General features: G+C 36.2%; 1 protein-coding gene across 3 annotated transcripts in view; it reads left to right on the top strand.

Moving 5' to 3' along the window:
- The window catches only part of LOC107790076 (vanillin aminotransferase-like), a 30,831-nt gene extending 16,468 nt beyond the window's left edge, over window positions 1–14,363 (top strand). The window contains exons 9-15 of one of the 3 annotated variants that reach the window (XM_075242044.1): window positions 6,935–7,009; window positions 8,872–8,959; window positions 9,054–9,132; window positions 9,728–9,818; window positions 9,918–9,996; window positions 10,488–10,603; window positions 10,941–14,363. In XM_075242044.1, coding sequence (XP_075098145.1) covers window positions 6,935–7,009; window positions 8,872–8,959; window positions 9,054–9,132; window positions 9,728–9,818; window positions 9,918–9,996; window positions 10,488–10,603; window positions 10,941–11,036 — 624 coding nt within the window. In that variant the 3' untranslated portion in view covers window positions 11,037–14,363. Of the gene's footprint in view, window positions 1–6,934; window positions 7,010–8,298; window positions 8,432–8,871; window positions 8,960–9,053; window positions 9,133–9,727; window positions 9,819–9,917; window positions 9,997–10,487; window positions 10,604–10,940 lie in introns of those variants that run through there. The other 2 variants (XM_075242045.1, XM_075242046.1) reach the window with 2 other exon arrangements.
- Window positions 14,364–14,730: the final 367 nt, after the last annotated feature.

Raw genomic sequence — 14,730 nt, forward strand, 5'->3', positions numbered from 1 at the left:
GGATTACTCAACCCACGTGACTAATTAGACAACTGAAAAGGTGTCATGAATATTCCTCAGAAAATGGGACACAAACATACAAAATAGAATAAGAAGAGTGTACTCAACATCACACTGTTGCGGCGTGCAACCTGATCCACACATGATACCGTTGCGGCGTGCAAGCCGATCCAAACAACATACCCGTGGCGGCGTGCCATCCGATCCGCACGAAAAGAATCTATAAGAAAATACTTACCGAGCTAGAATGCTCATTACTACAAAATATCCGAATATCGGACACAAGCACGATCAGTGCATAATATCATCCCTAGAAGGACCGATAGCGCCATATGCTACAAAACTCAAGCACAACTAAGGTGCGATATATGATCTGAATCTCGAGAGCCATCCTGCTCACATAACACCATCGCTACGCGGAATCTCATCACATAAGAAATTTATCAAGCCATTTCATAACTCACACGACAAAATATAGTATTACATGAAATAACCGATGACGAAACGACATTCAACGTCCGAATACTACTCCATAGGGAGCTTTTATGCTAAAATGAACACATCCGGCCTGATATAGAGCCCGTATTCATATTTAAATCCATCCACAGACCTCAAGCCGATTCTGATCACACCGTACTAGGCTAATAACCTTTCAAGGATCCATAATACCCTTTTTCCCATAACACACAAGAATAGCCATCATAATCGGAACAAACTTCCACAGTCCAAAATCAAATAAACCGAGCGCCCTCCAGGCATAAATTCTCAAATCAGCGATATTACCACAATCTTCATACTTGGTTTAAATATTCACTCAATCAAGTGACTACATGTCACTCTTACATAATCTTTCCGTGAGACACGCTCCCACGACCTTTCGCACCAGGTAACAAGTCTGCACATACATGCTACCGGTAACACCAATGTTGTAAAGCATATCCAGAATCCACAGATCAATACACAAGATCTCGTACACCTGACATCGACCTTAGATGATGCCAAAAACAATACCATTTTACTTTAAACATCTAAATCCCTTTCCTGCTTATCCGAGCTCATGACATCCTTGTCAATACCGAACCGAAATCTTAAATCCTCAACTTTCGAATCCCATGCTACTTAGTGCACTTAACCACGCCAATGCGCAGGAGTACAAGAATTCCATCATAACTCGCGAACTACTAATAGGGTAAACACTTTATCAGATAGAAACCTTCTTCTTAACTCATTTTAAGAGAACCATTGCAAGACGTGGCTGAATTCCCATATCCGTAGAAAATATCGGCCTCAGGTAGGGGTTTAAACCACCATAACTCTTCTGGGATCCCTCTACACATAACATGTCATAATACTTGAATTCCTCTAAATAAAATCAATTAAGGCAGCCGTCAAGCCTCGCACGTACCGCCACAAATCACATGCATAATTCAATGCGCTGAAGAAACTGATCATTGCCACCATCGTGCCGATTCAACCATTGTTAGCCGATCCGTCTTTTCTCAATTTACTCTCAACTTGACTTAGAATATAATAATAGCTCCATTCATTACATCACATACTCAAATCCGCACTCATCCCAAGTGACCTTATTTCACGAAATCACTTTATTTCAAAACCCACTAATTATCTCATATCCCTTCTTGTGCGCACTTTTTCGTCTTCAACTGTTACACCAATTCTGATACTTCTTTTATGAATCCAAAGTTATTTTCTTCTGTTTCTCAAATGCTACACCACAACCTAAAGATAACGCAGAGTACTCCAAGTCCTGTTTCATAATCTGCTGCAAAAGCTCGATACTCAACCATACTACGAAGTCGAGATCCTTAGACACTGCACTTTAAATTTTTGAACCCGCTAAGACCGTTATTGAGAGTCACTTGCTCTGACTTATTCTCAAACATGATCAATTCCAAGGCCCTGCTAGCACATGGACACTTTATCAAGGAAACATCCGACTGTCTCACTTTCCTGTGCATTACATCTACACGAAGCATAAACTCTGAGTCTTCCAAAAACCTGAATATGAATTGATAAGGCCAAATATGGCACACATTCCCCAAATCCTTTGCTCAAATTACCACTGATGTTTTCTTTCCTTAGTTTCAATGACCCACCAATACACCGATAACCAAAAACCGCACAACTTAACACTATGCAATCCAATCATAGACGATGGGGCTCTCCCACTTAGCTTGAAGCTATAATTACAAAATTCTGGAATCCACCGAGATTCTTTCTTCATTGTTGACATGATCCTACACACGCAACTCGCCAAATTTTCTCGAAATCCTTCTATTAACCTTTAATAAACACTCTGAACCACTAGCCACATTTACATATTAAATCTCTTACCGGGTAGGCAGTAGAATTCTTCGCAGAAGCTTCGTCAACACCACGCGACCGCTAACCTGCTCATAGGAGATAACCCACATGTGGAAATTACATGCCGACATATTCTAAAGTCGCTGCACTGGGTGCAATTACTACGAAATCAGTAGATCATCCTGAGTCCGAGCTCATTCACTAGCTGCACCAATCCATTCACTCCTCATGGACGTCAACTAAAGGTGCGACAATACATTCCAATCCAAAGTCATGTTGTATCCTTCTTCATATCAAGAAACTCCCTCATGTTGTATCCGATCTTCCTCAATATAGCAGCCAATATTCTAAATTAATTCTGTAGACCTAGTCACTATCCATTTTGCATCCCAAATCACTCCAAACGTTCCTCAAGACATTTAATCGTCCTGCCACGTATCCCATGTGCTACCTTGCCACTCTCCCATTTTGATCAACCAACCATCTCCTTTAAGCAACTACTCTGCTTCTGTTTTCTTACACTTGGCCTTTTCAGAACCTAACCATCGCAAGGCACCTTCCACATGTACTTCCTCATCCTTCGCTGCCCAGTTGTTGCCTTAACTCAAAATCCGTCTCTGTAGCACTTGAACCAATAGCTCGTTACCATCTTTAAACCTTTCTAAGGATCATCCTTCTCGTGACATCAATACTAGAAACGCTGCTTCGATCCTTAATTACTGCACACCGCGATCTCTAACGACTGCCTCCCCTATACCAATTCCTAACACCCCGTCGTGAAGGCGAGTTGAAGAAAACCATAACACTGGCAAACCTTAACGCATTTTACAAGGCGATGACACTATATCAAAATTGAGAACTCTACCACACTCGAAAATATCAAGCTTCATTACTCCATCAACCCCAAACCTGAACATTCATAGTCCGATTGCCTTTTCTCTGCTGGAATTAAAACATGGAACCTCTGAATCATGTACTGAGGAAAACCTTCTTTCAAGTCGTTTACTGCCCTAACACATAGACAGACATTTTACCATTTCATAAACACTGTGCGATAATAACGCACGAATCATCATAACGATCAATGCCAAATCTCAAAACCTTAGGTAGTACTGATACTTAATTTGAAATGACAGAGCGGCCTTTCGCAAAGCGACGACAATAGCCCAATTAATTACACATGGAGAAGCATCATGTACTACATCTGTAGTAGCATTAAAACTTTTCTCGATCCCCAATTTATAACAAGCGCTTCACGTCGCATAAGATTAAATAGGAAGGAAATGTAGGCATAAGCCTCAAAGGAATATCGCACGATGAGGAATCAAAATGGGAAGTATTCCTAACAGCCATGTAGCCTCTCGAAGATAAGTACAGACGTCTCCGTACCGATCCTCAAGACTCTACTAGACTTGCTCATGACTCGTGAGACCTAAGTGAACCTAGTGCTCTGATACCATATTATCACGACCCAATTTCACCTATAGGTCGTGATGGCGCCGGACACCGCTGTCAGACAAGCCAACAATAAATACTAAATAAATTCTCAGTTTAATATTTTTGAAGTCATAGTTGTTCCCCTCAATTAAATAGCAGAAGATGACATTTACCAAATACGTACTAATATCTTTAAAAATTTCCAATACAGTGCAACCCATAATCATCCCAAAACCCAGTATCACAAGTGCATGAGCATTTACTAGGAAATTAAAATAAAATACAGCATCTGTCTAGAATACAAATTAGACAGGAAAATATAATAACTCTAAGGAGACTCTGTTAGCTGCAGATCGTAATATAGAATGCAGCTCACCTATGTCCCCACAATTATTAATCACACCTCTGCGCCCACAAGGCCGCTATACATATATGTACCTGCACAATAAAATGTGCAGCAAGTGCAGTATGAGTACGAAAATAACGTGTACCCAGTAAGTATCAAGCCTAATCTCGAAGAGGTAGAGACGAGATGGCCGACTATGACACTCACTATGGGTCAATAATATTAAATAATCATGAAAATAGAAATATTTATATCATCGTGATTCAAAGAGTTAACAATATTTTTATTGAACCAGCATAAGTAATTAAATTCCCTCAATTCCAATAATTCTCAATATATTAATTGAATCCTTCAATTTCAGTAAAACAAATTCCAATTTATCAAATAACTTTACAAGCTGCAATTCAATTTTAATAAATTTCCAATTTATCAAATAGCTTTACAAGCTGCAATTCAATTTCAATAAATTTTCAATTTCAAATAGCTTTACAAGCTGCAATTCAGTTTTAATAAATTTCTAATTTATCAAATAGCTTTACAAGTTGTAATAAACTGTCCAAGTATCGTGTAATTATTATTATTATTAAGCACGATTTTTTGCCGAGGTCTTACGGCCCGATCTAGAATTTCGTGTACACTGCCGAGGGACGTGCGGCACGATCCATAGATGCATCTATCCTGCCGAGGCGTTCGGCCCGATCCACAAGAAAGTAGGATATTTTCTTATGTACCTCCGGAATAAGATTATTTATTGTAAAATTTATTCGAGAGGATAACAATTTATTTCAACAATTAATTAATCTAAATAAAAATTAAGCATATGAAAATTTTATATTTTTTTACTTTTCATAACAATTCACAATATATACATCAAATATTTTAATTAATAAAGAATACAATTCACACAAGTAATTCATGCTTTGAGTCTTAAACTACCCGGACTTTAGCATTAATAGTAGCTACGCACGGACTCTCGTCACCTCGTGCGTACGTAGCCCCCGCAATTAGCAACAATTATTCAATTTAATCCCTATGGGGTAATTTCCCCTCACAAGATTAGACAAGAGACTTACCTCGTCTTGCTCCAATTTAATCCACTAGTATGCCTTTTCCTCGATTATCCAACTTTGATTGACTCGAATCTAACCAATAATAATTCGATACAATCACTAAAATTTATAGGAATCAATTCTATAAGAAAATACTACATTTTCAATACAAATCTTGAAATTAATTAAATATTCGTCCGTGGGGCCCATATCTCGAAATCCGGCGAAAGTTATAAAATCCGATAACCCATTCAATTACGAGTCCAACCATACCAGTTTCACTCAAATCTGACTCCGAATCGATATCGAAATCCCAAAAATTCGTTTCTATGAGATTTCTAAAATTTTCCAAATTTCAATCTCAAAACACTAATTAAATGGTGAAAATAATGATATATTTGTATATATAGACCAAATCCGAATTGGAATCACTTACCCCAAATGTCTTTCCTTGAAAATCTGCCAAACATCGCCTCTGCTCAAGCTCAAATTTGTCAAAAATAGCAAATGGGTCGAATGCCTCTGTTTTTATAACTTACAGATCTGCCCAGTTCGATCTCGGAAGCTCGATCTCGGGAGCTCGATCTCGGGAGCTCGATCTCGGGAGCTCGATCTTGGGAGCTCGATCTTGGGAGTTCGATTTTGGGCCTCGATCTTGGGCTCGATCACAGTCCAGAATTTCCAGCAGAAGAGAAAAAAAATTGCAGCAGTTGTTTAAGTCCAATTTTTTATCCGTTAACTATCCGAAACTCACCCGAGGCCCTCGGGACCTCAACCAAATATACCAACAAGTCCTAAAATATCATACGAACTTAGTCGAACCTCTAAATCACATCAAACAAAGCTAAAATCATGAATTATACCCTAATTCTAGCTTAATGAAACTAAGAATTTTCAACTTCTATATTCTATGTCGAAACCTATCAAATCAACTCCGATTGACCTCAAATTTTGCACACAAGTCATAAATGACATAACGGAGATATAAAAGTTTTCGAAACCGGATTCCGACTCGGGTATCAAAAAGTCAACTCCTCGGTCAAACTTCCAAACTTAAATTCTTGTTTTTAGCCATTTCAAGCTTAATTTAACTTCGAACTTTCAAATAAAATTCCGAACACGCTCCTAAGTCCAAAATCACCATACGGAGCTGTTCGAATTATCAAAATTCTATTCCGAGGTCGTTTTTATATAATTAGACATCCGGTCACTATTTGAACTTAAATATTTTAATGTTTTTATCAAAATTCCATATCTCGGGTTAGGGACCTCGGAATTTGATTTCGGGCATACAGCCAAGTCCCAAATCACGATACGGACCTACTGAAATTGTCAAAATAGTAATCCGAGTCCGTTTGTTCAAAAATATTGACCAAAGTTAAATTTGACCTTTTAAAGCCAACTTAAGGAACCAAGTGTTCCGATTTCAACCCAAACACTTCAAAATCCCGAACCAACCATCCCATAAATAATAAATTATTTAAAGCATATACGAAAAGTTTTATTTAGGGTAACGGGGTTCGAAAAGTCAAAACGACCGGTTGGATCGTTACAAACGGGGCTACAACTCTCAAAACGACTGGCCGGGTCATTACAATATGTGTATATACATAGGTTTCTCTCGCTCAATTATCGTTAATATATCAATGTATATTTATTAAATAACTTAACCATGGTAAATTGATACAGTTTAATTTGGTGAAAATAACGGATGCATATAAATTGTTACTATATATAGATGGTGAAATGATGATGATTAATTTACTTGTTAACTTAGGTTGCTGCTTTCATTGCCGAACCAGTCATGGGGGGAGGAGGTGTCATACCTCCTCCAGCAAGCTATTTTGATAAGGTCAGATTTCCTTTTCATTTTATAGAGAGAAACATATACAATAATTAAGAATTACAAGCTTTTTAATTTGTATTAACAAAGATTTTTGAATAGAACAACAATACATCACCTCCCCTTTGCCTTTTCTTTGATATTTGATTAATAAAATGCATGATAGAAGGATTTAAGTTATTGTAAACATTAAAAATGTTTGTAAGATAAAATTAGTTAAAAGTCATAGGTCAGTAATCTCCGATTTATGGCTTACTTTGGGGATATTTGATTTTTGACCAAATTTTAAAGAGTTAATACCCTAAACCCCCTTTAACTATTAAATTTTTGTAAGCTACCTACTTAAATTATAGGGTGTCCCCAAAACCCCCTAAACTATATTCCCCGAAAAAAAAAAACCAATCGGCCAACTTTATTCTCTACAAAGTGTTAGATTTAATTAGAAAATTTAAGTAGGTGTTATTTCAATAATATAGGTAAGAAATAAAAGAAGACTAAAAAAAAGAATAAATAATTTTAGAAGAACAAGAGAGTTGGATTTTCTTTAGAGGAAATCTATATGGAAAACGGACGAGGAAAGATGAAAAAATGAGGAAGAAAGATAAAAAAAATGAAATAAAAGGTGAAAAAATGAAGCGAATGAGGAGAAAATTTTAAAACGTATATGGCTAATTACTCATTACACACTGTCAGATGGGCCATTTTGATGGCATTTTTTTTTAGCCTTCACGCGCTTTTTGGCGAGTTATTACACACATTATGCCGAGGGGGTTTTAATATGAAGGAAAAAATAGTTTAGGGGGGTTTTGAGGACACCCTATAATTTAAGTAGGTAACTCACAAAAAGTTGATAGTGAAAGGGGGTTTTAGGGTATTAACTTAATTTCAAAGTGTAAACATCTAAATATTGACCCTCCTAATTTTCCAAGTGATTTTAGGACTTCCTTATTTATTTTGTGTTTAGTTTAATTTTAATTTGTAGTGCTAATGTTTGGTTTTTGTTTTGAGATTATTTTTTTAATAAAATGTTTTCTATTTTAGTTAGATATGTTTTTTGTCATTAAATAAAAAAGATGGAAGAATGAGTTTGGGCTAAGTGTTTTTGGTGTCTTGTTTTGAATTGAAGAATTAGCTTAAAAGCCCGCTCAACCACTTAAAATAAAGACAGGTATAAGATATATATATATAATATATGTATAAAATGTGTAATTATATATAATCAACATATAATCCATTTACTGTCCTAGTGTTTATACTTACAAATAGCTGAAGCAATAACTCTTCCTACTCCTTTTTAGATCTAAGTTGTTCTCAAGAAGTATGACATTCTATTTACTGCGGATGAGGTCATATGTGGATTTGGAAGGCTTGGGACAATGTTTGGCTGTGATAAGTACAACATCAAACCTGATCTTGTCTCTTTAGCAAAGGTAGATTAAATAACTATGTTCAATTTATGCAAATTACAACCTACTTTTAATTCAAAAATACTGAAAATTTCAAGAATCTGTATAATATGAATGCAATTTTTGAGTTACCAATTAGAATTATTATAGACATTTACTCTTTGTTGTAGGTCATCTTCAATTTTGGAGTTAGGTTGAAGAAGGGAGGTTGAATTCACTTTGATGAAAAATTATACTGTGTAAATAGGATAAAAATAATTTTCTTGGTGAAGTATAAGCCGTTAAATTTCCTTGACCATAAGATAAAATTCTAGTGAAGTAAAACGAGGGTTAAAGAATTGCTACTTTTGAATCTCCTTGTATAAATTTCTGATTCCGCTACCGATAATCTTTTACACTATTGATGCGTAGAAGTGAAACATATATCTAAATTCCGAATATGTCTCCCTTTAAATGTTCTTTCAGGCACTTTCATCTGGATATATGCCAATTGGTGCTGTCCTTGTAAGCCCTGAAGTTTCTGATGTTATACATTCTGAAAGCAATAAAATTGGTGAGGATAATATCAATTCGATAGGATATAAAATCCTCTTCTTTTTGTTAACCAAATCTTCTTCATTTGTTTTTATTTTTATATTTGCAACTAGGTTCTTTTCCCCATGGATTTACGTATTCTGGGCATCCAGTCGCGTGTGCGGTTGCCTTGGAAGCACTGAAGATCTACAAGTATGTAACCTTTCTTTTTCTGACTGAAAATCTATTTTCAAAAAAAATTCCCCATCTAATTTACTTTCAACAATCACTGCTTGTTGTTGGTTGTATAATTGAGTGACCCGGCATTTGACTTGATAATCAGTAATTAACAAAATACTCTATTAGTTTCAGTTTGTCGAGGGTCTATCGAATATAGCCTCTCTACCTTCACAAGGTAGGGGTAAGGTCTGCGTACACATTATCCTCCCAGACTCTACTTGTGGTATACACTAGGTTTATTGTTGTTGTTGTTGTTGTTGTTGTTTCAGTTTATAAATAACCTTATTTTCTTTTCAGTCTATTTAAAAAACAATGGTTCCTTTTTAAAACTAGAAAAAATTTAACTTAAACTTCTCAACTTATCCTTAGTGAGAAGTTATTTATAGCCACACAAATGTTATTACATGTTTAAGATTACAAGTTTCGACATTCATCTTTTATTCTTATACTGTGTATCGAGTCAAACTACGACATATATAAATTGAAATGGAGGGAAAGTAGTTTCCCAACTTGCATATTGAACTTACATACCGCTTAAGCACTGAAAAAGATTCAAATTATTTTTCAGGGAAAGAAATATTATTGAGATAGTGAACAAAATATCACCAAAGTTCCAAGAAGGTCTGAAAGCATTTTCTGACAGTCCCATAATCGGGGAGGTATGGTAATTATCATGGTAGAAGTAGCTAATTAAAACACCTTAATTACCTATTAATTGTTTATTTTTATCAAATATTTTTTGTTTTTTTTTTTTTCAGATAAGGGGAATTGATTTGGTACTTTCTACAGAGTTTGCAGATAACAAATCTCCTAATGATCCCTTTCCTCCTGAATGGGGTATGTTTAATATCTCTCGTCTTATCTGAGGTTAAGTTAAATTCTATGAATAAGGGCCAAATATATTCTTGTACTATGAGAAATAGTTTAAAATAACCCCTCAGTTTCGGTATTCGTCTATAGATAACCTCACCGTTATACAATTACTCAAATTTGCCCCTAATACTAACGGAGGGGACACATGGGGGTTGTTGGTCCATATTATTATGTAATGGAAGGGGATGGGTCGGATAATGAGTTAAATTAAGGAGTGGATTTGTAAAAGAACCGGATATTATATTTTGTGGGTGGGTTTGAGTTTCTGGCCTGTCACGTGTCTCCTAAGTTAGCATTAGGAGTAAATTTGAGCAATTGTATACCGGTGAGGTTATCTATCGACGGATGCTCAAGTGGAAGGTCATTTTAAACTATTTATCATAGTACATGCGTATATTTGGTACTTTTTCGTAAATTCTAAGCTTAATTTGAGAAATTGTTCATTCTTTACTTAGGTGTTGGTCCATATTTTGGAGCACAATGTGAGAAGTACGGGATGTTGGTAAGTTGTGCTGGTGATTACATAAATATGGCTCCTCCATTTACTTTGACTCTTGACGAACTTGACGAGGTAAGTTCCTCGGAAATGCATTTGATAGTATTACTTTGCATTTGTTACAAATATATTAAGAATCACATTTATATTCACTACAAAAAATAAAGTTTTCCAATGGTGATCGACTTTTTAGTGGAGACTCCTTTAGTCGTCGCAAAAGTAAGGGTTTTCATGGCGAATTTAAGGAGTCACTAGGGGGAAGTCTCAATGACTCATCTTTTCACCTATGTGGCGACTCATTTCTTGTGATCATTTGAATGTTGTTGGTTTCCATGAACGTTTTTATTATCAATTTTTCTCAGATTACATTCTCGTTTCATGCAAACTGAAAAAACCGTTCTTATTTTTGCAGTTGATAAGCATATATGGGAAATCACTGAAGGATACTGAAAAGAGAGTGGAAGAACTGAAGTCCCAAAAGAAGGAAATGCTGATGGCAAAAGCTTGAAAACAACAGAAGAAGAAAAGAGGAACAAAAAAATTTCTAAGTCCATTTAATCAGACTCTGTTAGCTACTCTTAGATGTCTAATTTAGATCAAAATATTAACTAGGCCAGAATCCGAAACTAGCTGGGATCCTTTCTATGAATCCTCTATATTTATTTGGAGGATTTATCATAGTTAGACTTGTTTTACTCTGGTCGTCTACATCGACTTGTTAGTAAACTCTGTGCTTTAAACTGCTTAAGCTTTGCTAAATAAATTCAGAAAATTTTCCATTTTCAAGTTGCTCTACTCTTTCTTCTTATTGCTACTTAGTAATAATGTTGGTTGGAGCTTTGAAGGAGAGCCTTGACGTAACTGGTAAAGTTATTTCCATGTGACCAGGAGGTCACGGGTTCGAGTCGTGGAAATAGTCTTTTGTAGAAATGCAGGATAAGGCTGCGTACAATAGACCTTTGTGGTCCGGCCCTTCCCCAGACCCCGCGCATAGCGGGAGCTTAGTGAACCGGGCAGCTTTGCACACCAAATTTTCTATTGAAGGAGTCTGTTCAAAAGAGGCGAGCGAAATGGGAGCAGCCTAAACCATGAAAAACAGGGTTATGGGAGAGCAAAGCAAGTATCTTGCTGCTAGGCGAAGCAAGCCCTAATGCAGCACCTAGATAGCGAAAGTCCAGTAGCCGAAAGCATCAGTAGCTCCAATTTGGACTGTTGATCCGGCTGGTTTCTGTACCTGTAAATCAAACTGAATCAGAATACTCTCAAGCAAACTCTGAAATTTGGCATAATAGAATTCCCTTCAAAGTATCTTTTTTCATGTACAAGTTACTTGAAGCTTCCCACAGATGATATATTCTAAAAAATTTCGACTTCTTTGGTCCATCTAGATGCCTGTATTGCAATGAATACTTGCGGGATGCTTCGTGCACCTGCACATTTGATGGCATATATCATTAAACAATATTGCACTGTCTTATGAAGCTCATGGTCAATGCTCAGTTTCCTAGTTCCTATACACACTTTCTCTGCGACGTGGGAAAATCACAAAGCAACAACTGAATAAGTAATTCCTCTATCCCAATGTATGTGACACTTTTTAGTTTTGGAATAAAATTGAACTCTGTTATTTATTTGCTAGTTCATTTTTATGCAATTCCATTCATTTATCTCTTATTCCCGTTCAGCTTTAGGAAATAGGCTGACATTAATCCTACTAGAAGTTATATGTTCTTACTCTGTGTCTACTTTCCATTTTAACTGTACATGCATCCGATTAGCTGTTTGTGAATTATCTGGTGCTTAGCAAATCATGGATCAAGTGTGCCGATCACGGCCTATGGGTTTTGGGTCGGGACACTAATGATCAGTATACAAAGCTTAATGGTTTTGGGTCGGGACACTAATGATCAGTATACAAAGCTTAAAATCGTTAACTATAATGTTGGTGTACAGATTAAACAACTCTCCAAGTTCAAAGATACTACCATAGGTTTGGTGGTATTTAGTGCTATAGTTGCCATAAGTACTGATGCAAAATCTATGATTTTCATGGAGCTGCCACAAGTCCGGTCTGAGGAGGGTAGTGTGTATATAGATCTTACCCCTACCTTAAGAAGGGAAAGAGTATGTTTCAGATAGACCCTTGGCTGATAGAAAGATGAAAAGAAGCAGTGGCAACATGCAACAACAACAACAAAATGCTAAGAAATCCGAAGCGAAAGATAATAAGAAAACAACATATAGTAATAGCAATGTAAAAATAAGAAAAATACTAGACTAATACTAAAACCACATGTATGGAAAAAATCAACGCTCGGCTACCTACTAACCTTCTATCCTAATGCTCGACTTCCATACCCTCCTATCAAAGGTTATGTCCTTGGTAAGCTGAAGCAGCACCATGTCCTGTCTAATCGCCTCTCCCCAATAATTCTTTGGCCTACCTCTATATCTCTTTATACCTTCCAAGGACAACCTCTCACACTTTCTTACTGGAGCATCTGTGCCTTTGCTCTTCACATGCCCGAACCATGCCACTCCACCTTGTCCTGAATGTCGTCATTCCTAAAAATGTTCTCTACTAAAAGATTTTTTAATTGCTAAACTAAAATTTTACCTATTAACAGATCCACAGTTCAACTCCATAGGGAGTTCTCTACAAAACTTAAACTCACAAATTATAATATTGGCGTACAAATTACACAATTCCTAAATTAAAGTTCAAACGGAAAAGGTCCAAAAACGCCCCTAAATTATAGGAAATAGAGCAATAATGCTCTTTGTTTGCTTTTGGGCACAAAATTACCCTTACCATTAGTCAAATGGAGCACATATACCACTCTTTCCTAACAGACCTCCAACTCAGATTTGACCAAATTTAAAAAGAAATCTTTTTGCTGAAATAAGCTCCGGCTTGGACAAAGCCCTGCCAACTCATATATCCAATGCCTTTCTTGCTCAGAGAATCAAAACCCACAATTTCCATCTAGTCTTGCTGAAATTTAGAGCAAAAGGCGTAGATTTACCAATGAAGAATAGTATGAAAAACATTATAATTGTGTCTAGTCCTCCTGGCATTTTATTTCCTCACTACAAAAAATGCCACTTAACTTTATCCAAACTAGCAAAACCAAGCTCCGCTGTAAGGTCATATATTATACTATTCACTATCTGGGTCTCTTTACTTCACACAAAAACAACAAATCTAACTTAGGAACCACATTTTTGATAAGTCTTTCTAAAAAAGTGAATACAAGAACTACAGGGACATTAAGGGCTTGTTTGGTAGGAGGGATAATGAATAATTAATCTCGGTTTTAAATTTAATATGAGTTTATACCATGTTTGATTGAGATAAAATTATGTATAACTAATCCCGGGATATGTAGTATTTTTTTATCCCTATAAAAGGATGGAATAACTAATCCGGGGATAAATAATCCTAGAATAACTTATTTTCAACCAAACGACCCCAAAAAGATACTCTATCAGAAAACACTGTATTTCTATCAACAAGTGCATAACTGAGTGAACAAAAATGTACCTGATTACGAGAACATTCAAATATTGATTTAAATAGAATAAAATATTCAAATAAATCATAATCAAACAAAATGACACAAGACAATCTATAAAAGCAAACTTGGTAAAAAGGAGTTCTCAAAAAAACGAAAACAGAGACATAAGTGCCATATATTCTGGCTACAGGGGAGTCTTGGATTACTTAGCTCATTAAATGTTCATTTTCATTGCTTGGAATTGGCTCCAATGGCCGCAAGAACTCTGGAGGAACTCGTGCACCGACAACCCCCAGCAAATCTTCCATTTGCTCAGCAACGAAAGAGAGGGGGGAGAGATGTTTTTAATCTAGTCAGTGGGGCTGGGCAGGGCTTTGTTCGAGCTGGGCCTTTTTCCAAAGTTCAAAGATACTACCAAAGGTACTAGTTTTTTTAGTTCTGTAATTGCAATCGAATAAGTACGGTATTTGTTTACTTCTGCTACTTTCTTTGACTCCAGTCAAAATATAACGACTCGACCAATCGTTTTGAGTATTACAGCCTCATTCCTCCATTTAATGATTAATTTATGCTTTACAGTTGTTAAGTGACTTGTCGGGGTAATTGATTCGGTTCCGATGAGGTTTTGAAATGAATTGAGACACTTAGTCTTCAAGATAAAAACTTAAGTTGAAAAGATTGACC

Source organism: Nicotiana tabacum, chromosome 21, assembly GCF_000715075.1.
Source record: "Nicotiana tabacum cultivar K326 chromosome 21, ASM71507v2, whole genome shotgun sequence".
Taxonomy (NCBI): Eukaryota; Viridiplantae; Streptophyta; class Magnoliopsida; order Solanales; family Solanaceae; genus Nicotiana; species Nicotiana tabacum.